This window comes from Melozone crissalis, unplaced genomic scaffold (assembly GCF_028551555.1).
Source record: "Melozone crissalis strain CALT ecotype California unplaced genomic scaffold, PUWL_Pcris_2 ptg000004l_1, whole genome shotgun sequence".
NCBI classification, from domain to species: domain Eukaryota; kingdom Metazoa; phylum Chordata; class Aves; order Passeriformes; family Passerellidae; genus Melozone; species Melozone crissalis.
This window is the reverse complement of record NW_026535782.1, coordinates 6,889,604-6,917,233: the sequence shown is the minus strand read 5'-3', so window position 1 is coordinate 6,917,233 and position 27,630 is coordinate 6,889,604. Positions and strand designations below refer to the sequence as shown.

General features: G+C 41.4%; 1 protein-coding gene across 1 annotated transcript; it reads right to left on the bottom strand.

The window, feature by feature from the left end:
- Positions 1-6,810: 6,810 nt before the first annotated feature.
- On the bottom strand, positions 6,811-27,391 carry ERGIC2 (ERGIC and golgi 2). The gene is made up of 14 exons (XM_054278729.1): positions 27,281-27,391; positions 25,011-25,156; positions 22,142-22,250; positions 20,651-20,697; positions 19,569-19,639; positions 18,965-19,005; positions 18,148-18,249; positions 16,599-16,694; positions 15,780-15,835; positions 14,723-14,821; positions 13,480-13,577; positions 9,963-10,125; positions 9,009-9,088; positions 6,811-8,259 (listed from the first exon to the last, which is right to left on the bottom strand). Exons 2-14 carry the CDS (start codon positions 25,114-25,116, stop codon positions 8,194-8,196), a joined length of 1,134 nt encoding a protein of 377 aa, XP_054134704.1. The 5' UTR covers positions 25,117-25,156; positions 27,281-27,391; the 3' UTR covers positions 6,811-8,193.
- Positions 27,392-27,630: the final 239 nt, after the last annotated feature.

The following is a 27,630-nucleotide window of genomic DNA, read 5'->3' as shown; positions in this document are numbered from 1 at the left end:
TTTACAAGTAGGTCCTGTCAATGTCACTATAAACAAGCTGTGCAGCCTGATTTCATGCACTTTTGGAATTATGTCCTGGCATTCCTCTGAACACTCAGAGGCATGTGGCTCTAGTGTCCTGTATTATTATTCTATTACTACTTCATGCACCACTTTGGGGCCAAACTGGGACACATAAGGGAGGAGAGAGAATGAGGCCTCTCAGGTGTGGTTTAACCCCCAAACATGGGCATTTGCAAGACAAATAATCCATTTTACAGTGAACACTTCAGATACCAGAGACATGAGAAAGTAGTCAGGGAAAACTATGAGTCTCAGTGAATGACAGTGACAGTCATATTTTTCTATTAGTCTTTTAAGTAGAAAAGCATATGAACAATTTTTCTCACTTACTTTCTGGCTTTTGTCATTAATTTAAAAAATATCTGGAAAGAGCTCCCCTTACCTGTCTTAAGAGAACCAAATTTCCTGATCAAAACTAACAAGTATTCTGTTATTTCTGTCTCAATTATGGATGCTCTTCATCCATATTATGAACTCATCTCAGGTCTGTACTGACCTGCACATTCTCTTATATAAAGCCTTCTTCATGACCTTTGAACAGATGTAACTCACTGGCTGCCAGTATACTATTTGGTAACTTCTCCTTTTTTGTTTTGTTAGGTAGGCATGTGTCTTTGCAACAATTAATTTATAAATACAGAATAGCATAATCACATAAAAATGGAGTATCATACTTATTGCATATCCATATTTTAAAATTCATTGTTTTAAGAGGAAGAAACTACAAGATGTATTAGTTATTGTTGTATTAACAAAGGGAAACATCATTTACCAAAAATTTAGAAGTGAACCCAGGTGAAATTTCTAACAGACAGTTTCAGGAATGTTCTTTGCTGCTCCTGTGAGATGTGCAAGCACTGTGAGGACAGTGCCTTGACCTTTAGGCACCTCAGCAAGACTCCTCAATACTTACACTGGTCCTTGTTCGGTTAAGCAGCAGAATTACAATAATTATTAAATGGTGATACAACTTTTTTCCCTGCAGTCACCTTGATGCTGACTGCTACCCACCTTTTTACATGGGTTGTTTGGACTGAGCAGTAAACTGGAATAATTTTTTTAAGGTAATTCAAATTTATGATACACCAATAGATCTGTTCAAAAAACAGTAGCTTTTTTAAACTATGCCAGTATGATTCTAGTAAAAACATGATGAAGTCAGAAAACAAGCAAAGGTCTTTTGTTTTTTCCCTTTCCACTGTGTTGCTTTGCCTTCCTGCTGCCAGAGGTTTAAGTGCTGCTGTCAGTCCCTACAAAGGCCGTCACTAATTAGTGAGGAGAGACTTAACAATCAATGCGCTGTCTTTGGCGTAGGTGATTATTTACTTCACTTCACCACAGCTCATTAATGTTACTGATCTGAAAAGTTAAAGCAGACAGAAGAAGGGAAAGAAATTAAAATCTCCTGGGGCCATTTTAGTGTTTTGCCTTTTCTGAACCATTTTTTCGCGTGCCGCGTCGTGGCCCTGGCTGCTGACGGCACAGCTGTGTCTGGGAGAGGGGCAGGCTCTGCTGGGGGGGCTGTGACACCGCTGCCACCCAGCCGAGAAGCACTGAAACCATTCTGCAGGAAAGTGGGCCGGGAGAGAAAGGAGGAAAGAGAGATAAATGGAGAAGTAAATAACAAGCAGAAGCTGGCAGCGTCAGTGCTCAGCAGCCGAGCCGGCAGCGCTGCGGGGGTCGGGGCCCGGCTTTGGTGCTGCCAGTGCCGCCTCACGGACCCCCTCAGGGCCCTCCCCAGCGAGGTCAGGCAGAAAACGCTGCCCGGTGCTCAAGGATGCCTGGGCAGGAGCGAGCAGGCTGGAATCCCCTCCAGCGACATGGGGCTGCATCCCACCGGGAGCTTCCAGCTCCTCCTGTGCCAGCCCGGCCTGCCCCGGTCGCGGCTCCCTGTCTGGGGCACGCCCGGCCGCGCTGGCCCTGCGCCACCTGCAGAGCTGTTTAACCGGACTGCAAAGGGAACACAACTCGGCACTGCAAGCTCCCTTTTTAAGGGAAGGATGAGCCACAAGCAGTCCCAGCAGGGAGGGACAGGCCCCGCTCAGCCCCACGCAGTGCCCGCGGAGCGGTGCCGCAGCCCACGGGGTCCCACGGCTGCAGCATCGCCGCCTCCTCCCCTGCTCGGGGTCCGGGCAGGGCCCAGCCCGCACAGCGCCATCGGCCCTGAGGGCACAGCGAGCCGCGACAGGCCACGGACAGTGACCCGTGTAGTGCCGACGGAAACAGCTGGCAGTTTTCACTAGAGATACACCAGCATAAGGTCGGAGAGTCTCACTTCTGCTTTTTCTTGCCACAACACCTCTGCAGTTGCCTTGAACACATCTGCTTTCTGTGGAGTTACAAGAAACATCCACCCCTGCCACCATCTGCCAGGCTCCTGGGCTCTGCAATTTGAACTTCAAATCAACTGAGCTGAGGCTGAGGCCCAGAAATGACAACTTTATACCAGTATCATCAGAGATCACAAGAAATAAATATTTTATAAAAGCTGCAGGATGCTCTCAAAGCTGTGAGCCCTTGGATGAATAGCAGCAGAGGCTGCAGTTTGCCACACAGGGGTGGGTGCAGGTGCTGCTGGTGGAGGACTGAAAGCCAGTCCATTCCCCCTGAGGTGATGTTGGCCATGTAAAAAGTATTTCCTCTCTCCACAAGCCTCCAGAGACTGCTACAGTGACCACTCCTTTGCATTAGTCAAGCACCATCAGGTTCGAGTGAAACTCAAAGGATGCTGTTAAACCGCATATGGTAAGTAAAGGTTTAATGAGCTTCCTATTACCCTGAAGCACGGCCACAGCAGCACCTGATGCATGCAGAGCCAAAGATGGGGGCACCCTGCCCTGCTCAGTTTAAATGCCACTGTTGTTCACAGTCACGTTTAGTAACCAACCATCAGCCAGGGAATTAAGCTTTGCTAAACAGTAATTTTCAAATGTTATTCATGAGTCAAAACTCAGCTCCCCCTGCTTTTTTTTTCTTTTCCAAAATAGTCCTACGTGCTGAGCACTCTACAACTGGACAATCTCGTGGCAAAATACACTCTCACCTTGTAATTACAGGAAACTTTTTAAGGGTAAAACCCAACCCCAAACCCTTTCAGTTCCATTTTTATGGCTATTACAGCTAAACCTAGCAATAGACACCAACACCTGGGCTCTGCAGGGACTCAGAAGCAGCTGCTGCAGAGCAACTGGTTCTGCTGAAAGAGTCTGAAATCTGCTTTGCTGCCCAGCCTGGCCAGCAGCTGTTTGCCTCTTGTCCCCAGACCATACCAGGGTCCCCCTGACCCCAAACCAGTCTGGCTTTGTGTTTCATTCTTTCACAAATAAAATTACTGGTCCTGCAACTCTGAATATTTCTATGTATATATGCAAAGCAAAACAAAACCAAAAACCCAAACCACAAACAAACAAAAAACCCCAAACGAAGCCACAATGAGATTTTGCTTGCATTTTGGTAAGTGGAAGCCCCACTTGTTTTCAGAGCATGCCTTCAGCTCTCACCTAGGGGAGGCTGCACTACGCAGCCTTAAAGGTTCATGTTTTGATTAATTCATGTACCAGCTCTCACAAAACTCCTCTGGAAGGCAGGGAAAGGTGACACTGCCTTTCTCCTGGGCCAGCAGCAACCAGAAATGCTTTGGAAATGATGCTATGGCAGAAAACATGAAGTGTTTCACATGCTTTTAACTAAGTCAGCTCAAATGCATGCCAGTGCTCTAGCAAGCACTGTGTGGAAGGGCAGATGGTGGACAGACCTGCACCATCAAACCGTTGCCAGTGCACAAAAGGCAGTGGGCAAAGTCCCTTAAGGCTCCTTGAAGCATTAACTGCTAAACATTAATGTTATATTGCAAGCATGGACATTTTCTCTCACCAGCAGGTCCACTGCCAAGGCCAAATATCAGACACAATTGGCATTCACTCAGCATTGGCAGAAAAAAAAAAAAAGTCTTTACAAGTATCTTTGCACCAATCTGAGTAAGGAAGGTGCAAATAAACCCCAGCTTTGGGGATGCCTTTTAAAAACAGAGGTCTTAGCAAGTATCCCCAAATAAGCTGTTCTCCTTTCCCATCTTCCCAGAAGAAAGCTGCAACACTTGGCTGCCTCTGAAGAAATAGGGAGCAAAGAGTTTTAGTTATCACCAGAGCCACTGGAGATGTGACAAGGTGATCACAGCCTCCTGCTCCAGGGTCACTGCATCATTAACAAGACAGCCTTAGCAACAGATGCTCTCACAGAGAGCTCAGCAGCAAAAGGACAAGGCAACAGCTGCCTCCCAGACCTTGGTTTTGTCTGTTCAGTTAACCACAGCTGCATTTATACACCAAGTATTATCTGCCTCTAACCCTTGCTAAGCAACTACACCCTCTACTTAGGGCTTGGTTTGTCAAATCAGTCCCTGAAAAGCTTTAAAAGATCCTGCAAGGGCAGGAAGGAAGGTTGTTGCTCAGTTCCATGCAGGACTGATTCCATACAGGACTGATTCCAGCAGCCCATGTCCCTGTACTGCCATGGACACCCCAAACAGGCACCCCAGGCAGAGCCAGTGGCTGCAGAGAAAGGCTGAGCCCCCTACCTGCAGTACAGGTCCTCACCACAGAGCTTTTGAGAGGGAAAGAGGTGAATTTTCTTTCAAATTACTTACCTGTTTCTAGGATGAGAATTTCAGGGGAAAGCAGCTTGGGTTTGCTTTTTTAAAAAATGCCTGCTACATCTCTTAACCTAATACCTTTCCAGCTATAGACAGACATTCATTTCCTCCCCATCTCTCCACTAGCAAGAGTTCCAGAACATCTGCTAGAAAAGTCAGGGAAAAGAATGAAAAGAGCCTGATGTAGAGAAATTTCCATTCCTTTACCCACTTCACTGTGTTCTTGTGGTGTGTCCTGCAGTAGGCACCAATGCACAAAACAGAGGTGGTAAAAAGATGGCAGCCATAGAGTGGCATCCATGCCAGCCTGAGTCCCACAGCCTCCTGTCCCACTGCGCAGCCACACCCACCACAGCCCCTCATACACAACTCAAGAGCACAGCACACTCACCTAGAGCACTATTATTATGGTAAGGTACATTAATTTACCCCTTGTCTCAGCCCACAATCGATTTTCCCCCATGTTCTCTCACAGCTGCAGGTTTGATCACAGCCTGTCTCTGCCCTGCCAGTTTGCTTTTGCTGCCCTGTCCACAGAGCAGGTACCTGCCCCAACAGCCTCCCTGCAATCTGAAATCTCATCCCACCTTCTGCTGTGCCATAACAGCAACCCCTCACTGAGGGACCCCTGCAGTGCCAGGGATGGCTTCAGTCTTGCCTTTTCCTTTCTATTTTGTGAAAGGCACCCAGGAAGTACCATCACAACTCAGAGATTTTATAGTAACTTGTCAATGCTGCATGGTGCTGGCTGGCAGGTGACATGGCCAAAGATGGTCTGTTCTGTTAAAAACCCAGATTGGTTCTTGCTCTAGAGCCATAAAACCATCACTGGAGCAGGATCTGTTCCCATCCCTCCCCAGCCCTTGCGTCTGGCACCAGCTTCCCACAACACTGGGGTGCACTCAGGAGACACCTCCACACAGGGCCAGCACCCCAGGTCTGAGGCAGGCACGGTGACAGGGCTCTGCTAACACAGCCCCTCCCTGGGGGAGCAGGGCAGCAGCAGGACACAGCCCAAACCACCCTGCCTGGGAGTGGGGAATGGTTGTTGGCCAAACAGACACTGCTGTGCAAATGGTGTGATGGGAACACGCCTGATAAAGGTTAAAACTGTCTTCCCCTGGGCTCTCTCTCCTCACCAGCCTGTAAGAGCAAGGGATAAAAATACGTATTTTTGACCATCTTTCCTAACCCAAAAAAAGTATTTTCATCTGCTATCCCCCTTTCAGAAAATACAGATCACATTAACTTCTGAGCTTCTGTTTCCCTTGGGACACCCATTCCTCCCATTTTTTCATCCTACACTCACTTTTGCATAATGCAAATAAATGTTACCCAAAAGAAGCCCCTGCAGTAAACTATTATTTTCTCCAGGACTTCTCTGCACTGACAACACATGGTACCAGGGTCAGCAGTACTGCTCCAACTACCAAACTCACTGTGGAGAGAAAGCAAAGAGCACAGGGTCAAACTGATCCTGCACTCACTTTGCAGTGCAGCACCTCACATCTGATCATAAATTTTCTTCCATTAGCAACCAGCCCTCACACAAACTTTTTTTAGATAAAACAACATGAATATGCCACACAAGGATTTAAGACACATCAAGCTGCTTGGCTCTTTTATGTGAGAATAGAAAACATTTAAAGTTCTGCTACAGAAAGTCAACTGAGATCAGTCTCTCCCACCAGTACAGTCTGTTCCAGGCAGATAAGAAACAAGTGTTAGGAAAAGCCTAAATCAGAACCAGTCTCAGCAGAAGTAGGAAAGGAGCCTCAGAAGGAAATCCCAAAGAGAAATGGGAACCAAAGAGTTTCTTAAGCTGCTGGAGTTTGATTAATCAATGTAAAAAAAAACAAAGCACAAAAGAGAAAACCTCAAACCTGGCTGTCGTCCCCAAGGACCCAGCTTCCTTGAACTTTTTTCTCAATAGCCAAATTCAACAAAAGTCTTTCCTTATTTCCCCATATTTTATTTACTATTTCTTTTTAGGAAGCCCTTCACTTTGCATAGCAAATCAGCTGTGTTATTAACACTATGCTCATCAACAAAGTCCAAGTGTCCTAGAAAGTACATTAATGAAAGTCAGCCAAATCTGACAATTCCACAGAGATTTTTATTTTTCTGCAATTAGTCCTCTTAATTAAAATATTAATTCCATGGTGAGTAAGGCCAGGATCAGCATCATCTTCTAACATATTATTAAATCAGTTTTACTGAGAAGGAATCATATTAATAATTTTTTACACGGGTGGAGTAACTGTTCAACCACAGGTGTACACCAGTAGTTCAGCAGTAACACGATGTTCTATTTCTCAAAGCACCATTTGCATTAATAACATTCTTTCTCAGTAGCCTATTTACAATACAATATTGCTCTCTTCATTAAATTTACAAAAACCTTAATGAACAGCAAGGATTAGTTCTGCAGATCCTGTCTCATCACCTGTCTGCAGCAATACGATTCAGGTTCCCTGAAGTCACACCACACTCTGTGCCTGGCCTAGCAGACCCCCCAGGCAGCCTGAACTGGCACCTTCCTGCCCCCTTCTCCCTTCCCAGGATGTGGATGCTCCCATGGCTCCCACATGAGCAGCACAGCTCCAACAAGGATTCCACATGAGCAGTTTCTTTACCAAGAAAGAGGCATACAAAGATTTCCTAACTTTTTACTAGGGAGTATTGCCTTCTAGCAAGACCACAGTCAAATGCCTTACTTAAAGGGCTTCTTATTCCAAGTCCAAAAGCTGTCCAGGCTGGAGCACATTCTTGGAGTCCTTGGGTGCTTCTGCACCAATGCCAGCTGTGACACTCTCACTGCTGGCACAGTGGCTGTGTGGAAGCACAGAGGAACTCCTCTGCTCCATGTCTCTTCCACTAAGGAATGGTGGGGCTGCACACAGGCAGTGGTTGTGACCAACATCACAGCCTGGGCTCCACCTTACTTCATCTCTTGTTCCCATCTTCGCAAGGATTTTCTAGGATCACTCCCCAGCTGTATGAAAGACATCTTAGCCCTCAGCCCCAGCATTATAAAAAAACAAGAAAAGCCATTTGCACACTTAAGAGGAACTCCAGCTCTGTTACTGTCCCTCTGTGGCTGCTGCCTGCCCTTCCACACATCCCACTTGTTCTCTTTTCTCCTTGGGGCCTGCAGCCTTCCCAGGGATCACTAAGATGCTTCAGTGGTCACGGGCAGCCACCACAAAGACGTTCAGCTTGACCATGAATACTGTACTGGCAGCAACACTCCTTTGCTCTCCAGAAGATCATCCACCTCACTGGTCTCACAGTTTCCTATGTCTCCATGTGCGCTCAAAGACAAAAAATTACACAAATTGTTTTGTTGGAGGTTTTGTTTTTTTTGTAAAGGCTCCAATTTTTGCTGCCCATCAGCACTGTCTCATGATATTGCACAATGTTTTCTTTATTATAAAAAAGTCTGTATCAGGCAGGAAGAAAAAAATTTTCTCAGGAGGCTAATGTGTATTATTGTCTGTAATTAGAGGTAAGTGGTTGCTTGTGTGGCCATCAGGAAGGGGAACCTGGTGAAAGAAAAACAAGGTGTTATTAATGGCTTGACCAGAAACAGAATCTCCCTCCTCAAAAGCACACATTTCTTTATCCTTGCACATTTCCTGGATGCCTTTCACCCAGCCTCTCACAGAAATATTATACAAATTTGGTTGCCTTCTTTCCTCCCCACTCACATAACCTTGCCAGCTGGCAAACTTCAACCAAATTTGAGAGAAAGGCAGAGGTCTCAAAGGTATCTGCAGGCTTAAATGGGAAAAATAAAAGTAATGTAAAATCAAGTAGTTGCTAGAGAAGCAACTCTCTTATTGCCTAAAGAAGGGAAAGGCTCAGGCTCAGCTCTTCCATACTGCTTGGCAGTAACCTGCAGAGCAGCACTGAACCCCTCCAGCACACAGTGCCCCTTCTTCCATGTGCAGGCTGAGCAAAAGGAGACATGAAACGAAAACCTGGACAGGGAAACTGATCTGACCTGGGAAACATGTAATTTTTGGAGCAATATGAAAATAAAAAGAATATAGTAAGGACAGTGAAGGGAATGTCTCAGCTGTGTTAATTCAGTTTGTTACAGAAATCTATTCCTTTCATTGTAAGTTTTCCAGCTATTTTTAAAAGCTGTTGAATCTCTGCTAATATGCATGTCAAGGGGAGGGTCTATTGCAAATATCTTAAATTCTAGCAGGACCAAGTCCCAGAGCTGTCCTTATCATCCATCCTCAGCTGTATCACTTAGAGAAACACTTAGAGAAGTTCTCCTTACCGATGTGGATTTGTAAGAGCCCAGTCTGAAACGGCAAAAAATAATTTCTGCTACAAATCTTCCAAAGCCATGTAAAATTCCTGCAACATCAAACAAGATTTAAACAAACAAGTAATAAAAATCTATTATTTATGGAAGCACTGCAACAAAGCTAGGTACCATACTTAGACAGGACACAGTGCAGTAAATCCATACATGAAACACTGAGAAATTAACAGGAATAATGGATATATCAAGGGCAGGGGAGAATTCTAACATTCTGAAATGCATCGAGAAAGCAAAGCTATCAAGTAAATGTAATTCCCTCTGCCAGCTCTCATGGGTGAAAATACATTGTGTGGGACAGAAAATCTACTTGGAAAAGCAGCTCTTAGTTTGAAGCCTCTTTACTGAGCTCTCTTCCAATGAGAGCCAAGGAAAGAAATAACTCGTAATCCAGAGTCCCTGTTATGTCTTGAACAGTAAGTGAATTGTGCCTTTTCAACTTAGTTTTCTTTCTTTGATGAAGCAAATCCAGCACTACACTGACAAGCAAAATCTTCCCAATTCCTTCAGATGGAAATTTCATCTCAACTTTTGTCACTGATTTAATTACTGGATCCCAATAGGGACAGAGCATCAGATACACAGATCCCAAATACACAGAGCATCAGTATGTGTGTGTGTGTATACACATATACATAGATATCTATATACCTACAGATAGAGCCTTGCTTTTCCAGAAGTAAATTAACTTTGCTGTAGTTACCAAAAAGGAAACAACAGGCCCTCAGAACAGCAGAAATGCCATACTGGGACATCAGAACTGAGTAGCATTCATGGCACATTTCAGTGCACACAAATGAGCACTCTGTCTAAAACCTATTAATAGGACTCCCTGTAACTCATCCATAGCAATTATCATGATTAAAAAAAAAAAAGATAGAACTTAAGAAGGCAGGCACTGATAATCACCTGTAGTTGAAAAAATTCCACCAATAATGCCACAGAGCCTCACTAAGAACTGCCAAAAAGGCATGTGTTCTTCTGTCACCGTCACCATAAGTGAACTGATGTCATATTTCATGAATATTCCTGACACCCCATGGCTGCCAGCTGCATGGTTAATTACTCTTTCCTGAAAGAAAAGAGAAACACTTGTTAGTTACACTTGTTATTAGTCACAAAAAAAATCAGTGTTACAAGATGGGATGACAGTGAGTTATTTAATCAGAGTTAGGAATGAAAAGAAGACTGGGGAGTATCAAGGCCACTTTTATCAGTACCTTCTAGAAGTCCAACATCATGAACTGAAAATTTACTTTCCTGGTCCCTGGTCTGCTGTGCTGCATATCAATATTCACTGTTGTGCTGTGGTACTATTCTCTCAAGACTTGCTCACATGGTCCTTTAAACAGGATTTTTATAACTGGATTGGTGTTGGTACCTATGAAGATAATGGCACAGTCTTGGCCTAGCCTGTGAACTCAGGGGAGTGCAGTGGTGTAATATTTGCCACAGCTCTTCCTACTTTATCAGCCACTGAGAATCACTTAACTCAGTGTGGGACCTTAATGAGATTGACTTTGTTCAACAGCCTTAGCAATGGCAGAGTCCCCAGAGGATTTATATAAATCATAGAATACCAGGTTGGAAGGCACCTTGAGGAACACTTGGTCCAACCTTCCTTGGCAAAAGCCTCTTTTCAAACTTTTTGTCAGTTACATCATATCAGACAACAGTCACACAGCAAGAAATACATCTCAATAAATAAATAAACACCCCAAACTCACTATGACTACCCAGCACCTCAGTCCTAATCTGAGAAATTTCTAGTTTCTTTTCATTTGCCAAATTCTCAAACCAAAAGACACCAAGGACGAGAGTGTGGCTGCTTTTTTAAAAGGTTTCAGGAAGAACACAAAAACACAAGCTCCTTTGAAAAGTCTGATGTCATTTTGTTGTTAATGAAAGGTGCTGCTAAATGCACTGCCAGGTAAGTCTGGCTGAAAATACATAAGGACAGCAGGAAAGAACATAATGGATTGAAGACAAACTCAGCCATGCCTAAGCAAGTAAGAACCAAAAAGACAAGATAAACAGGACTGAACAGAAAAACAGTATATCACAGCTCCATTTCTCTGTATATGCAACAGTTTCTGCTCAAAAAACACACAGAATATGGTACAAAATAAAAAGCAGAATACCACTTTGGAAAATGCAGGTTAAGCAACTTCTTCAGTTAGCTAACACTGTCAAAAACCATACTGCTTTTTATGCTACCACACCAAAATTAAAAGGATGCTGAAATAATGTATCAGTAATGATAACAGGTCCCAAAAACCTTGCAATGGTTAAATAAAACAAACCAGTTGGAAATGCTTTCCTTATTTCAAACCATGACAATTGTCAGCACTTGGAGATGGATGATCAGTCATACTAAAAAGGAAGAGAAGACTAAAGGTAATTAAACAGAACTTTGCCACTGGCAAAGTACAAAACTGTACTTTTGTTTGTTTTTCCTCTGTTATTTCCCTAAGCCTTACTGGTCTTTTGAGGTCAAATGGTGGAAAAAGAACATGAAGTTAAATAGAACACACAAAACTCCACCCTTAAAAGAAACAGAACTCTTTTTCTGCAAACTAATTTGATCTGCTTCCAGCTTCTGCTGCTGCAGAAGATTTAACTTCTAAAAGTCTTGCTGAAATCTGCTAAAAATTACTAACCTTGCTTCAGATAGCTCAGTGAAGCCTTGCTAGAATTAAAACTTTTTAACATAAATAACTACAGTATCTCAACCATCAAGAACAGTGGAGAAGATTCAGCCCACACCTCTCAAACTCTGCTTCCCCATGTGCCCATGTGGCAATTAAACCTCACTGCATTTCAGTTTGAGCCATGGCTGTCTGACCACCTTTTTCCATGTCTGCACATGTGCTTCTCTTTCAAAATAAGTGCACTAAGGTGTTCAGTGAATTGTTGTTCTTAGGAACCTTTCTCAGCTCATCTAATAGAAGTATTTGGTTCCCTAAGAGTAAACACAAATAAGCTCTGGAAGCCACAGGGTGGCCTACTGAGGCAGCAAGAGCAAACAAGTACATAATGGACATTTCATCTCCATTGTTTACAGGATCTTCTCCAAAATAACATGTCATTGTAGCAATTTTTATAAAAATACATCCCCACTAAAAACTGAAGAGCTAACTTAGACTGGACAGTTAATTGAAAGAACCACTGTTACATAGGAAGAGAAAAGAAATGAATACAAGATGAAAAAGAAGGAACAGTAAGACAAGCTGTTGACTGGCTTACAGAAGTCTAAGGGATGCCTTAGTTGTTGAAGATTGTGCAGAGAAAACACAAAGCAGACTTCTAAACCAGCAGGAGGTGGGAGTACACAGCATGATGAAATTCCTCTTCATTCTCTCCTTAGCCCAGCTTTCATGAGCTCTGGAGCAAACCTTTCCCTTCAGTGGCCTGCATGTCTGAAGCTGAACATCAAGACATTGCCTCTATCTTATTTCCCCTACCTCAGTATTTCTCAGAAGCACAGCATGGAATTTCAAGGAAATAAAAAATTATTCTCCCTTGGAGAACATCACAAGCTGTAATACAGTGAATTTCCATTCTACTAATACCCACACTTTCTTACAACCCAAAGCTCTCTTCTCACCTCTCACTTTATCTGTCATCTTTAATTAAACTTTTCACAAAGATGTTTTTCTCTGGCTTTTGAATAAAAGATGAAAACAGAGTTCAGTATCTGAAAAGAAGACATCTAGCCAGTACACACAAGGATTTTTTTCCTATTCACAGCAGTCTTTAAATTAGTACTTTATGATATATATTATACTGCATTAACTGCCCTTGCTATGGATTCAGAATTAAAAGCCTCTCAAAACCCACAAGTGGGAGCTCTCTAGTCTTGAGAGTAATTAAATTTGGTGGTTCAACAAAGGTTAAACAGGACAGCTGAGACACTTACTGTGTGATCAGTTCTTCATACAAACTACCTGCTTCTGTTTCTCACACTCCACAAACAAGTTCAGGATATTCAAGCGAGCTGCATGTTTGTTTGTTTCCCACACAGATAAAAAGCTAAAGGTGAATTAAATGTTTGTGAAGCTACACATTAGGTTACAGATCTAAAATTTGGAGGATTTCACCACCACCATTCCAGTGAAGTGGAAATTACTGTCTGTCATTAATTCTAACATCAGACTCCAGATCTATAAATGCAAAACATTATTAGAAGAAGTTTGCATGTGTCACCAAGCATATATATATTTTTACCATCACTGCTGTATGATAAATTTAGTGTACTAGAATATTCTACAAATATAAATTTAGTGTACTAGAATATTCTACAAAGAGTCTCTTCATGCTAGAGTACTTTTCAAAACCATGGTACTATTTTCACATTTGAACTTTTGTTATGAACAATCACTTTTAGATTTTTTATCTCTATGGTTTTTTTCTTTTTTCTACTTACCCTTTCTGTCACTGAAAATTGATGAGTTTCTGCTGAAATTTTGTATGTGTGGAGTTTGGTTGGCACAACTGTGATAAAATATTGGAACATCTGATTGTCTAGAAGAAAAAAAAATCTTAGATTATTGAATCAGGAACAGAGTCAAAGGCCATCTGAGATATTCACACATAAATCAAAGAAATAATAAATCAGCAAAGCCATTTGCACTAGGGACATTCTTCAAGGAATGGCAGCACTGCCAAAACTCCTTCAGCACCATCTGCACAAAGTTAGTTTCCATGGCAAAGACATATATCCCATTTATACTCAGAAATTTACATTTTTCCATGTAATGAAAAGACTCACTAAGGTCAGGCCACTTAAAGCCTCAAATGAAACACACAGGTCGTGTTTGCCAGGGCTCTAGAACAAGTTTCACAGTATCACATGTTTTGTGATGTATACAAATCTCAAAGTGGTCTGATAGATTTTGGCCATTGAATTGTATCTACAGTGCTGGAAGCCCTTCTAAACTGGTTACAGATTTTCTCTCCATTACACTTACAGAGAATTCTCCTAGAGCCATCAGCATGCTCATGCATTTGCTCTTTGTGCAATTCCCTAAGGGAACAAACACCAAGATACTGAAGCAATTTATTTCAACCCCACTAAACCATTGTGGCTGTAAGAGCCAAGGAACTGACTGGCTTTGAGGAAACAGCGGCTGTAGAAGGTTCTGGGCTTCACCCTCACAGGGAATGCCAGTGCTGGGATGAGGCAGGTTACTACTCTTCCTCATTTATACATGAGGAAATAAAGTGCTACACAAACCCATCCTGTTTCATCACAAAACACACTTTGGAAGGGACAAACCAAATACAGGAATGGAATCCAAGACTCTGGTGCTATTTTTTAAACCAAATCAGGCTTATTTTTTCCCCATCATTACAAGAATCAGATCTATGATTCTCCACTGTAACATACTGCTGCAATATGGTCAGACATAGTGTAACTTCAACACAACAAACCTGGAAAAAACCACAAATCACCTCCAACAAAACAGCACAGAACAGCAGTTCAGGTATTAGAAAGAAATGACATTTAAGATGTCATGTAGGTAACTGAACAGGGCATTGCTCACTACCAAATTTAGCCTGACACACTGCTGGGCAATCACAACATTTATGAGAAATGATAATACTTTAAATGTAACTATTGGGAAACTCAACAAAACAAAATGTTTTTTTAAACATACAACACTTACGATCTGATGCAATTTTTTCTGTTCCATCCAAGGGATTAATAATTCCTGGAATAAGCTCTCCAAATGACAAATGATCTATTCTATGGGAGAAGTTATAGGCTGAAAGACAATATAGAGAAATGAAGCATTTTTAAACTATGAGATTCTGTACTCAAAGAAAAAGATGCATTCATTTCCAACACTGAAATATTCTAATTAATGCATTTACAAAAAAACATTGTACTCATCATTGGATCTACCCGCACTTCAAAGAAAACTCAAATCCAAAATATTTAACAAAAAAGTTAAATTTTTCTAGAAAATAGCTTCTAAAACAAATTGTAACTACATTTGAATCAATGGTGGAGCTGAACAGAGTTATAATTTTATAACAGAGAATTTCTAGTTGTCCAAATACTTCTATTATTCTACAGTTCATGTTCTTGTAAGCAACTGCATTAAAAAGATGAAAGTTTAGCAAATCAAATGTACAGAGGAAGTATTAGGCAGTTGCCAAGTCACTACACTGCCTATTTGGCAGGTACTTAAGATGCATAAAATTATTGAAGTTGTGTTAACATAAATTCATGGGCAGACATTTGGAGGCTTAACCAACTGTAACTGGTTTAATCAAGTTAATTTTTCACAATAAGTCACCTTTGCCTCACATTAAGTAAGGCAGCAACACACATTTAATATCTAGACTCATAATCCAAAAATTAAGTTTTTAAGGAAGAAGGTTAGAAATTTTTAACCTTTTAAAAAAGTCTTTGAGGAAAGAGGTAGTTTGGACTGAAATACAGGAATTTCATATGGTATCTATGTTACATCAAAGTACATCTGAGATTCCAGTGTTATCATTACTATAGAAGCAACCTAAAGATAATCTTAATAATGTCAAATGTATGAAAGGGAATTGTTATGGAGTCACATCATTGCAAAGAATATTCTTCACTTTGTTTTTGCAATGCAATTGCACAGCCAGAACACCTTTAAAACAGCAACCTAACAGGAACTAGGAGACAGCACTCTGACTGAAATGAATCATGCTGGTATGCAGATGACAGAAGGAACTTACACTCGTGGCTTACAAGGGCTGCCAAGTGTGCATGGCCTCGGGGGTGTGGTATTGCCCTGAAGAAAGCAAAAAATGGTTTATGAATCCACAGAGGACTAGGTAGAAAAATTACCTTCCCTCCTCTATTTCAATAAATACTTTATAAAATATGTACATATCCTCATCTGTATAATATATATGCTTAAATATATTTTACATACATACATATATATATATATGTGTGTGTGTGTGTGTATATTTTAAAGACTGATATTTATTGTGTGTATCTACATAAAACCTAAATATTATATTTTTATTACTATCCATTACAGACAGACTGAACAGTAAGGTCAGGAATCTTGGACTCACAAAAACCCTCTTACACAAAACTAGTGTCTTGCATTTTTAGAAATATCAAGAACTCATCGAGTCACTACACTTCTGTGAAGAGTCACCAAGTCCTATGATATGAAAAGCTGCAGAACTGCTCAAGTGACTAACAGAAGTTTGACCATATTTTTTCTATGAGTAAGAAAGTTAACTGCACTCTGTATTTGCTCTCTGAGAAAGCATTTCAAGAGTTTCCATCTTATAAAACACTGAAATTCATAATGACTACATTACATGTAACAATGCACTGCATAGTTTTAGCAATTTATGAAGAAAATAACCAGTGCAAGAATAGGTATTACAAAGGAAAAATACCAAGCATGAGTACAGGCAGGTCAATCAAACCCAGTTAACTGAAGCACAAAAGCACACACACGTATACAGACATGCACTATACAGAATGTAGAAGTTAAGGGATTTTTTTAATTTCAGGAATTGGACAGAACATACTTGCCCACAGTTATGTGAAAGTTCCCTGCCACTTTATTGACATAGAGATGACCATGAATTCTGCATGCATCTGGAGACTGTAATGAATTATCTTCCCTGTTTAAATAAAAACAACATAGAAAGTACTTGAGAATATCCACTGTCTTGCAGAAATAGCAGCAGTACAGTTAGATCTCTTTTTCCTAGCATAAAGACACAGCATCATCATCTACCTGTCCTTATTGCATTCTCCTGGAATTACAGCAGAGATGGTGGAAGGGAGGGAAACTAGTAAAGGTCAATTGATGAAACCAATGAGCTTTCATTCATACTTGTATTCAGAGATCTGGCCTACAAGGCTGCCTTATGATATCTGAACATACCAACAGAGAACATTACACCATCCCAGGGATTTCTATTTTCCCACATCCTTCCACCAAAAATGGCTCCCTGGGAAAATTTTAATGCTACAATGAACAGAACTAAGTACATTTTGGTCACATGAACAGCACTGTAGCAAGAAGAGCTTTCAGCTTTATTCTTTACAAAAGCTTCCACTCCTTACTCATGTTGTGATGTCCACAACACCAAATCTGTTTCCAAATCTGCTCTTTAGAGGGAGATGAAAACCAACTGTTTTTAAACACATCTCAAGCATAAATACCATTTCAAATACTGCACTAACAAGCAACACAGAGGCACAGAATGATTTAATTAATCTGAACACATCAAGCAAATAAAAAAAAAAAGATTTTTGAGCCATCTTCAGGCTTGCCTTAGGAAAGAGGAACACATTTGATCCTCAGAAGGGAGATTACAACACAGGAAGTGTGTGTGGCAGCTTTGGTGTTTGCTTTATTTTATTCAGTATCTTTTTGTTTAGCGCTGTTTCCAAGCAGAGAGAATTTCAGCTTTCAAGTAGAAAGCGTTTTTCCCTTGGGGGAAAAAAAGAAAATCACATAGCATCTAGATTCAGCAGACTAAACATTCTGTGCACTAATCTCTTAACATTTCTGAGTAGCTAGAATTAAGTGTAAACAGCAAGCTTTCTCCACACAATCTTAAAAGTGTTATCTTAGACACAGGAATTAATTAACAAAACACATGTGCATTCAAAGGCTGATTCTTTTAAAAATATGAAGCATTATGACGCAGGTAATAGCAGCACTACTTTTAAAAGCTGTGGACAGAAAGGTAGTTTTTAAAAAAGACTCTTGTTTAGTATTGCTGTGGCATTACTAATTCCCATTCCCAAACAGAAGAAGGAGGCATCAAACCACATGGAATAAAAAGGTGTGTGCATATACTTAGTCATGTTTATACCTGTACGTGTAAGCACACATACAAAACCTGGAAGCCTTCTCCAGTTTGGAAGCTCCAGAGGTTTTCACAAAACAACAGCTCTCCAAAGCAAGTATCAAGTACACTATTGTAAAATTCATTAAAAAGCAGCGAGATCTTTTCTTACAATAGGAGGTAGGGTGGAATCATAACCACAATAAAATGTTATGTCTAATTCACAGAGTTGGAGGAAAGGGCAATAATTTCACAAAATCCCAGTTTTTCTTACCGTGGTGGCAGTGCTGTAGAAGCACTTTTAAATGCACTTTTGAATATCACATCTTGAAGAGAATGTTCTTCCTGCAGCCTACTCTGAATTAGTTGCAGCATCCTAAAGATTAGAGACAAGTGTAAAAGCATGCAACAGTAAAACAAAATCTAGCTTCACAATTCATCATTGGCTTCAATTGCAGGTTGCAAGTCAGGAACTTAGCAAAGTTGACTACAGTAATAAAGCATTACATTAAACTTTGGGAATAATATTTTATACAGAATTTAAAGCTCAGGTGTTAACAACAGTGTGTTACCAAAATAGTAAAAACTAGCCAGACCCCCAAACAAGCTTCAGGACTATTACAAGATTATCACTATAGTGGGCACACACAACACCAAGATATTAAAGTGGTAAATACTGTGTCAATTAATTACAGGAAATAATTGATTTGTTTTTGCAAGAATGTGCCAATTTGTTACAATGACTCAGCTTTGACATTTAGATACATTTTACACATTTGACTCTGATTTTAACTTCTGCTATCAAGCATTCATTTGGAAACAGAAGCTGAGCAAGTCCATTCATCTTGGCTTGCAACTACATGACCCCATTGAACAGTTAAGTCCTAAGGCAATTTTCTTTTTCCATAACAGAGATCTTAAACGATAATGAAAGCAAAGTAACTTAGTATCTTTCTGCAGGTTTGCATTCTTAAATTACAAGCAGGAGGTATCAGACTCAAGACAGAGTTCTGTCATGTACCTCTGGTGTACTTCAAAGTCACTTCCAGTACAAATAATACAAACCATAAATATGCCTCTCAGTGCTTTACCTTTGCAATTCTTTTTGTTGTGGGGTGAGCTCAAATGGTACCTGAAACAAAAATAACACATCTAATAAAACACACAGAATGCATCCCTTCCATGAAACCCAGAAGAGAATTAGGGTGTGGGTGTAGAGCTATAATCCACTTCACACAGGTACCACAGAATAGTTTATGAAAGGACTCTGCAGTTTAAATAATACATTTTGTACTCAAGTACAAAAGGTTCTGTCCCTTCCTACCCAGAACTGCAAAGGAGCAATCTTTGAAGAGAAGGCTCCAGGTGCAGATTGCATATTTCTAGGCTCATGCCACATGAAGCACTAGAGACAAGCCACCAGACCTGCTGTGCTTCATCAGCATTACAGGATCACTAGTAACAACTGCTCACCAAGTTCAAACCCAAATATTGGTTAACACAAATGTACTCAGGAAATTCAACTGCAATTAATGCTCAAATGTACCCTGAAGCTATGGCAAACAGAGATCAACTACAGTATACTCCTCTAAGAGGTTGGTGGAGAGAAAAAACCACAAGCAAGCAAACCACCCCAGTAGTGCTTTGCACCAAGAGGAATTCAATTTTTAAATAAAAAGGTCAGAATCAACTTACTGGTTCATAGATTAACCCATCTGCAGAGGCAACCATTGTTTCTGCTAAATCCAGAACATCAGCCCCCACATCTATTTTAAACAGGGAGAAATATTAAGTCACACTGACGATCAAGGACAAGGAAAAAAAATTCAAGTAGAAATGAAGCTTCACAGTGATAAACTTCAGCATATGTTATTGTTCCTTCAACCTATTTAACCTTCAGCATCAGCTGATGGACATTGACCAAAAACTCTTCAGATCTGCAGTATTTTCTACTGATTTAACACCTACAGAGAAGTTGTATGAACCACACATACAAGCTTTCTAGGATCTGCTATGCATAAATATTCTTTCCTGTTTTACAAGTGCTGAACAGAGTGCTTGTAAGCACTTGACTAGAATTTGACCAGTCAAATCAGAGGATAAAAGTTTATTCGCAAAAAACAACCAAAAAACCACTGACACACAATTAATGCTAATTACACTAATTACAATTAATGCAAGGTTTAAGCTAGGCAACAAAAGCGTGTCCTGAAAATTTGCTTGCATTCCTGGTAGAAGTAGTATTCTCTCTTCTCCCAGTCCAGGACGAGCAAGACTGAACACAATTAAAGTTCATTACCTAAATGATGTCAAAATAAGACTTACTGTTGCCTTTAATAAGGAAGGCATCCCTCTTATGCTCACTAGCAGGATTAAATTACATGATGGTTTCAGCGCTGTTAAACAGCAGACCAGATTAATATATCCCAAGTTCATAAACAAATAGAAATTGTTATAAATTCCTCTAGCTGATTTGTGTCTCACAATGAGCTTTTAGAATATTTCAGCTAGTGAGAGACTGAACAACAGATCCTGTTCCTGCTAACTGACAAAGCAAGGGTTCTGCAAGATAAGACTGAGATGGCACAGATGTTCTTCTTTACACTTCTCACATTTCTTCAATGAGTCATATGCCATCAAGATCACTAGATGCCATTAAGATCAGAAGAAATTACACTGGTAAAATATTCTGAACAATATCCAACTATATTGTGATCAAGTGTGCTCTCTGAAGAGGCTTTAGAGTGTTTAAAAACTTTCATTGATGAAATACTTACATTGACACCTCATGGCAACTGTAATATCAATATTGATCCTTAATTTACTGGAAAGAAAAAAAAAGGCAAAAATCCATTAAGTAACACTGAGTACAAGTATCAAGAAAAAATCTCAGACCACTTGCAGAAATACAGTAAAGTACCAAAATCTATACTAATAAATATAAAGCTGTTTAAAATTTGGGTGAAGCAACATGGATTTTTAGAGCACCTTAAAGCACTTGTGACTTAAGAGATAACCTCCATCACACCACAAATCTGATTGTGTAGCATTCTCCAATATTCTGGGCATTTCCTATTGGTTTTCATGTTAGTTTCACAAAAGTCATTTAAACTATAAGGAATAAACTCCCTCACTATAGTCACAGGGTTCTGTTCTCAGGGAGCTTCCTCTGGGACTTAGCTGACCTCAAGCAAATCACATAAGCAAGGGATTCAACACTGGCTCAACTTGGGTCAGACAGGGTCAGTAGAGAGGAGAAAAGCAGTTGAAATTATACCAGTCTCCATTGGTTCAAACTGAAGAACCACAGGCTGAGTGATTAACCCACAATCAAACTGGGGAATCTGTAGTAGGACATACCCAAATCTCGTAACAGTTTCTGAACTGTTACACTACCTTTTCCTGTGTGATAGCTTCACTTGGGATATAACCCACTTTAGCAAAGGCCTAAATGTGAAATCCCAGCTGTCTGAATGGATTTACTATCATTTGAGGTTTTGATGCAGCTCCTTCAAATTTTTCCTTTTTTGTTTTTCATTACTTATTTCTGATGTGCAAGACATGCAATTAATAGATGTATCTTTAGCCTGTTACCACAGCAACTATCCAAACGGCTCTTAAGGTTATTTCAGTTCAGTCAGTTCAGTTCCTGGGTGCCATGACACTGACACATAATATTTAAAGGTGTTCAGGGCACAAAATCTGCATTAACTTCACAGGGACTCCTGGGTGCCTGACCAGCTCTGGAAGAAAGGCAAACAAGTCCTGACAGGCACATGAAACCAAGAGCAAAGACATCTTTCAGGGGAGCTGTATCTAGAGACAAAAATTGTAGCAACCTCTAGATAACACTGTCAAAGTTCTGAGTGCTTCAGGCTCACCTACAGCAGCCCAAAGTACAAAGGACATGTACCAACCACATGAACTGGAGAAAGCCTCCAGCCACAGGGGGCGGGTTTACCCACCTGAGGCAGAGTTACATCTTACAGTGTTCTCTGAATTGTTACCAAGTCATTCCTAAGGGAGCTCCTTCAATAACAAACCTATACTATTTTGACTTCTTCATTGCAGTAATCTCAATTTATCTTATCCATAGATTACATAGAAGAAAAAGCCCCAAAACAATCAACACATGAAAAATCAAATCCCTGCAGTATTTAATTTGCAATTTCAATTAGGAATTGCTTTCAAGTCACATGAACATTTAAAATCTATCCTGAAATGCAGGCAACTAACATTTTAAAAAGAATTATAACAAATAATGTTACCTAGTAAAATCCTTGTCTACTTCATATTCATATTTCATCCATGTGTCCCGGTACACCATGAACTCCATTATAGTCAGGAAAGCTATTGTTGTAAATGCTATCAGAGACACTGGTCAGAGGAAAAGAAGTAGAAATTCAGACTGTGAGAAATATTATTCAGAAACATAAGCAGAACAAAATTTTAACAATTCCAGAATTTGAGCATTACCAGTACAACACTGGTACCTTTGATTTAAAAACCCAAAACCTGCTCTTAGAAAGTTGTTTTCATAATGATAGTATTTGTTTTCAGACAGGAGTGGAAAAGAGTAAGTCCTACCTTTTCATCAAGAAAGAACTTTTTAAGTACAGTCAAATACTGGAATGATTAGGAGGCTGTGAAATCCCTGTATGGAAAATCTAAGAACAGCCTAGATCATCCTCCACATATAAAGCACACACAAATCACTGTCAGGGATGGGCTAGGAAAACTCAATCCCAACTTCCAACATGAAAGAAGAAAGTAGTGCATCGTGAAATTCCTTCAAGCCTCCACTTGTCTACAAGTTAAGTTTTTATAACAATTTTTTATATCAAGTTCTAGACTCAATAAGCTAGCAGACAACAGAAATAAGACATATTATATTACTTGTGTATAGCTGCATAGTCATGACTCCCACCCCAACATTTCAAACAAGTCTCTCTCTGGCAACAAGCAACAGGCAGCTATCCATTCCACCAATAAGCGAAGAACTTGGAATTATTTTTAGGATAAAACTAATTGGTGTATTTTAGTGGTACATGTGCTTCACTTATCTCCAAGGCAGCCTACTCATCACATTTGCAAAGCTGTACAGTGCAAGGGCAAGATCACCCTGCTGCACAGTTGGAAACACAGTAATAGATGCACAGAAGCACCTGCTATGCCCCTTTTGTTAAATCATGGCTTTTATAAGCTTGAAAACACTTCAGCTATGGAGCATAGTAGCAATCTGTGCAGCTTATTTGCACTGTAGGTTTCTTCATTTACGTTCTGTGGAATATCTCTATGGAATCCATGAAGGGCAACCTGAGAAAACACAAGCTCACTGTTGACAGGCCTCAACTCCCTACATGGTGGTCCCCAAGGCAGGGGTGGGAGCAGAGAATAAAGGCACTGTCCTTGGGGACCAGGACAGAAGCTATTGGCTGTTGTATGGATCAGCAATGTTTCCAGCTCCAGCTTTCAGCTGGCACTATGTAACAACCACACACATGAAACCCTTCAGGTCCACTGCACTAATCAGATAATTACTCTGGCTCTCAATTTCTTTCTGGATCCAGTAGGTCAGGCTCACCCTGGCTGTGCAACAACAGGACAGCTGGAGCCATACCAGCTATCCAGAGCCACATAAACACAGTGAGAGCCACAGCTGCTTTCTGGATCATTCTGAGCAAATGTATGTGTGCATCTGAACAGGAAAAGAAATTCTTGTAGAATTTTCTTTGCTGAAGGGTCTCCCAGCCCCAGAGCTGGAGTCTCAGCCTGTTTGAGAGACCAGTGCTTCTTCTGCAATGGGTTTGAAGGGCACGAAAGTCTGAGGAGAGTCTTGGTATGTTTTAGATCCCTATCACATCAAAACATTAGCCTGACACTTTAATCCTGAATCAAACAGGAATACTATATTCAGATTTCACAATGGCACAGAAAAAGACAATCTATATTGTCATTTATAAGGTTACTGGGATAAAGCCAAAGAATGTTAAAGTAACTTCTGGTGTTGAAAAATCCTTAAGGCACCATTCACCAAAGTGAAGGTCTAATGAAGGATGGTGCTGTACTACAAAAAAAGGATTCTTTAAGCATTTGGTGGTTTTATGCAAATTACAACATAGAAACAATACACTTGTTTCCTCGGGAAGTGGGACGAACATTAACAAAGAATTATTTAAATACTTCCTAGAGATTATTTAATATACAATAATCCTTTAATTATTAACAGTGCACTTGAGGAAACAGCAAAGTAATATAGAACCTTGTGATATTTCCTTCTACACTATAAGAGGCATAACAACTTCAAAGGCTTATCTGGAGGTTGCAATTGCTTCCTCAACTTTTTATTCAACTGAGTTTCAGGCATAATCACACACAAGAGAGATTTCTGTCCTCCACTTCTAAGTGCTGGCAGTTTCCTATCTGCAAATAATTCCAACAGTCCAAGAGATGAAGTCACTATTTTCAAATCAGGCTACCTCTAACTCAGCTCAACTTAAAGGCAAAATTTTATGATCAGATACATAAAGAAAGGTCCTTTTTACAGCTCCAGCTTTTTCAGAGAAGTTCAAGTAACTAACAGGGAAAGTACAAGCACATGTCCTGGATTAAAGTGTTTCGTTCTTCAAAGGGCTTTCCTTACTCTCAAAATCTAGTACACCTTCAAGAGAAAAGCTTTAGAAAACTACTTTTCATCCCGATGCTCAACTTATCTGTCTCTGGAGAATATTTTTCTACTTCTGCAAAAGCATAGTATTGAATCCCATAACCATTTCAGGTCATGCTCACTCAGTCTCCAGAAACCTGACACCAAGAAGGTGAGACAACAAATGAGAAAGTTTTATTACAGCCTTGGCACAGTGCACATCCAGTTGCAACTGGTTATAGGTTTTTATTTCTAACTTTTACACTGGGTTCAGTCTCACCAGCTTTACACAAAAATCTCCTTTCAGAGAGACTGGATGAACAGATGGATGCATCAGCTTGCATACGATATATGTCTTTACTTGAAGGCTGAGCTCAGTCAGTCCACCAAAGCACTCAAGGAACCAATTTTGGCTAGTTTCAAGGGAACACAGATGCCTGTCTTCCTCATGCTGACGTTTCTATCAGTATCAGCATCTCAACAAGGCCTACCTGTGCCTCCACTGGCTGAAGTCTCCACGTAACTTTCAGGAACCTTCGGGAAGGCATCCAATTCTTTCATCAAACTCAGGGTCTTCTTCCGATTCAGTCGCCTCATCTTCAGCACCCTCCTCCACCTCCTCCTTCATATATTCCCTCTAAGGTGAGAATAAATTGTGATTAAAAGACTCAAGCAAGATTGCTCAAACTGACTGGCTTTAACATAAAGCAATAATAAGGCCATTCAAACCCCAGAAATATGTTTTCAAGAAATACATGCTAGACAACTGGATGGTCACTCTTACTTCAAGAAAACTGTTAAGATTGTCCTGGACACTGCTGCTTACAGTCCAGCCACATCCAGCACATTCACCATTTAATTATTACTAATTTCTTTCTCAATTAAGTTCTTATTGGTAGTGAATAGATCACATTTTAAATTAACAAAAAAAAAAATTCAAACTCGGTCCTGAAGTAAATTTGCTAAACAGACCTGACAGTGCACAGAAGTCACTGACTTAGGAGGGAACATCTAACAGGCTGCATAAGCTTCAGAGGATGTCAGACTGCTCTGGGCTCCTACATTCAGCCAATGTGGGCACAAATTATATCTTAAAGGGAAAAAAAAAGGTGCATTTCACATTTTTACAGGTGTAAAATATTATGATCATAAAATGACCATTTTTCTCCTCTATAAAAATACTTTCCAAAGCAAGTCATGAATCAAATCCTAACTCCATCCTTCAGAATAATGTCTGTACATGATATGATCTCTGCTTGGAGTCACGTTAAGCAGCAAGATGCTGAGAAAAGCAGCTTGCCCTGGAAATGCTGTCTAAAACCATTTCCAAATCATGCAGATATGCTCACAGCCTGGCCCTTGCCAATACACTGTAAGTTTTAACAAGCTGACACTGTTGTTTTTCTTCTGGGGAACTGCTGAACTTCACCCTGAATTTCTGAAGCTATGAAAACCATCATACCACCATTTACTGTATTCTGAGAATATGTCATCTTATTGTTCCTTATTTAAACACTATAAGGTGGGCAAGCTAACCTACAGCGCCAACACATGAGACAGCTCTCATCATCATTTTGTAAAAAAATCTCTGAACTCATCTACCCTGTTTCAAGAGAACATCAAGTCTCTGGCACGTCCTAGTGAAATTACTCAAGATCTATTCTCTGCTCTGCCCCTTCCTGGTGCTGAGCAGGCTTTGTACCATGTCATAACAAAGCAATAGGCTCTACTGCAAATGAAAGTTCACACAAGAAAAGTCATCTATGCCTCCAACTTTCTCATTACACAAATTGACTTCAGACAGTCTCTGCACTTGGTCGGGCTGCAGAGATCAACAAAATGGTACCGTGTGCGTTGCACAGGATTCAAAGAAACCCCAGTTGGAGTGGGCAGAGAAGGTAAGTGCTGGAACAGGCTTTTAGCTATACAGCATTAAAAAAATAATCAGGAAGCACAGATAAGGCAAAGCAGCTGCTTGGACACAACTGAAGTAATAACATTAGTTAGCACAAAGGAAACACCAGCGGGGCTTGCCTATTATCCTACACATATAGCAAGGAAGCCAACACAGCACCCTTTCATCTTCTGCATATCTTCCCTGCTACCGTATGTGTATGAGCACACCGTAAAGAGCCACAAGATAAACACAGGAAATTTGAGAGCACTTTACTTAAAAAACTTTCCAAATCACCCTGCATCAGTAAGCATGTGGATTTTTGTAATCCAGCTAGAAATATACAATCTGTTCACTGGTTTCAATCCCACACAGACTCAGCTACAAACCCAGATGGAGACCTGATGCCTTCCCCCAGCTCATCTCCACACATGTACTACAGACACACCAAAATATGGAGTCTATCGCTATGAAAGTAAGGTATTATGAACCCAAGAGCCGATTGCCTTAAGAAATATCATTAGTATCATTATTCACGATAAATAAGGGACGAAGCACAGCACAAATGCCACTCGAGACCAGAGGCCCGCTCGAAGGCAACTCCGTCCCAGCCGAGGGGCTCGGGCAGTTTTCCCTTCCCCAGACAACTTGGCAGCGAAGCCGCTCCGGCGCGTCCCGACACCCGCGGAGCGGAGCGGACCCACGCCTGAACCTCTGCCGGGGACTCGGGCCCGGCTCCCCACGCCGAGGGGGGCCCCGGCCGCCAGCTCGGAGCCCGCACACCTGTGCGGGCCGCGGGCGCTCCCCGCCGCCGCCACGCACCGGGCACCGCGGGACGGGACAGGCCGCGCCCCCGCCCTCCCCTACCTCTCGCTTCTGCCGCCGCTGCCCAGCGCCGCGGGCGAGGCCACACGGGGGAGACGAGCCGCAACGCGCTGCCCGGCGCCCGCCCCGCTGAGCATGGCACCGCCGGCCGGGGCGGGCTCGCTCCGCCGCCGACGCCCGGCGGGAGCCGCGGGCCGACGGGAGCGGCGGAGCGCCCCGCCCGCCCCTGCGCGCATGCTCGCAGCCCCCCGGGCATGCGCCGGCCGCCGCGGCCCGGGGCGGGCTGGGACGGGCGGGAGCGGCCGCGCGTGGACACGGCGGGGGCCGAGCCGGCAGCAGCCGCAGGGAGTGCGGCCCGCGCCGCTCGCAGGGCTCCCGCACAGCCTCTCAGC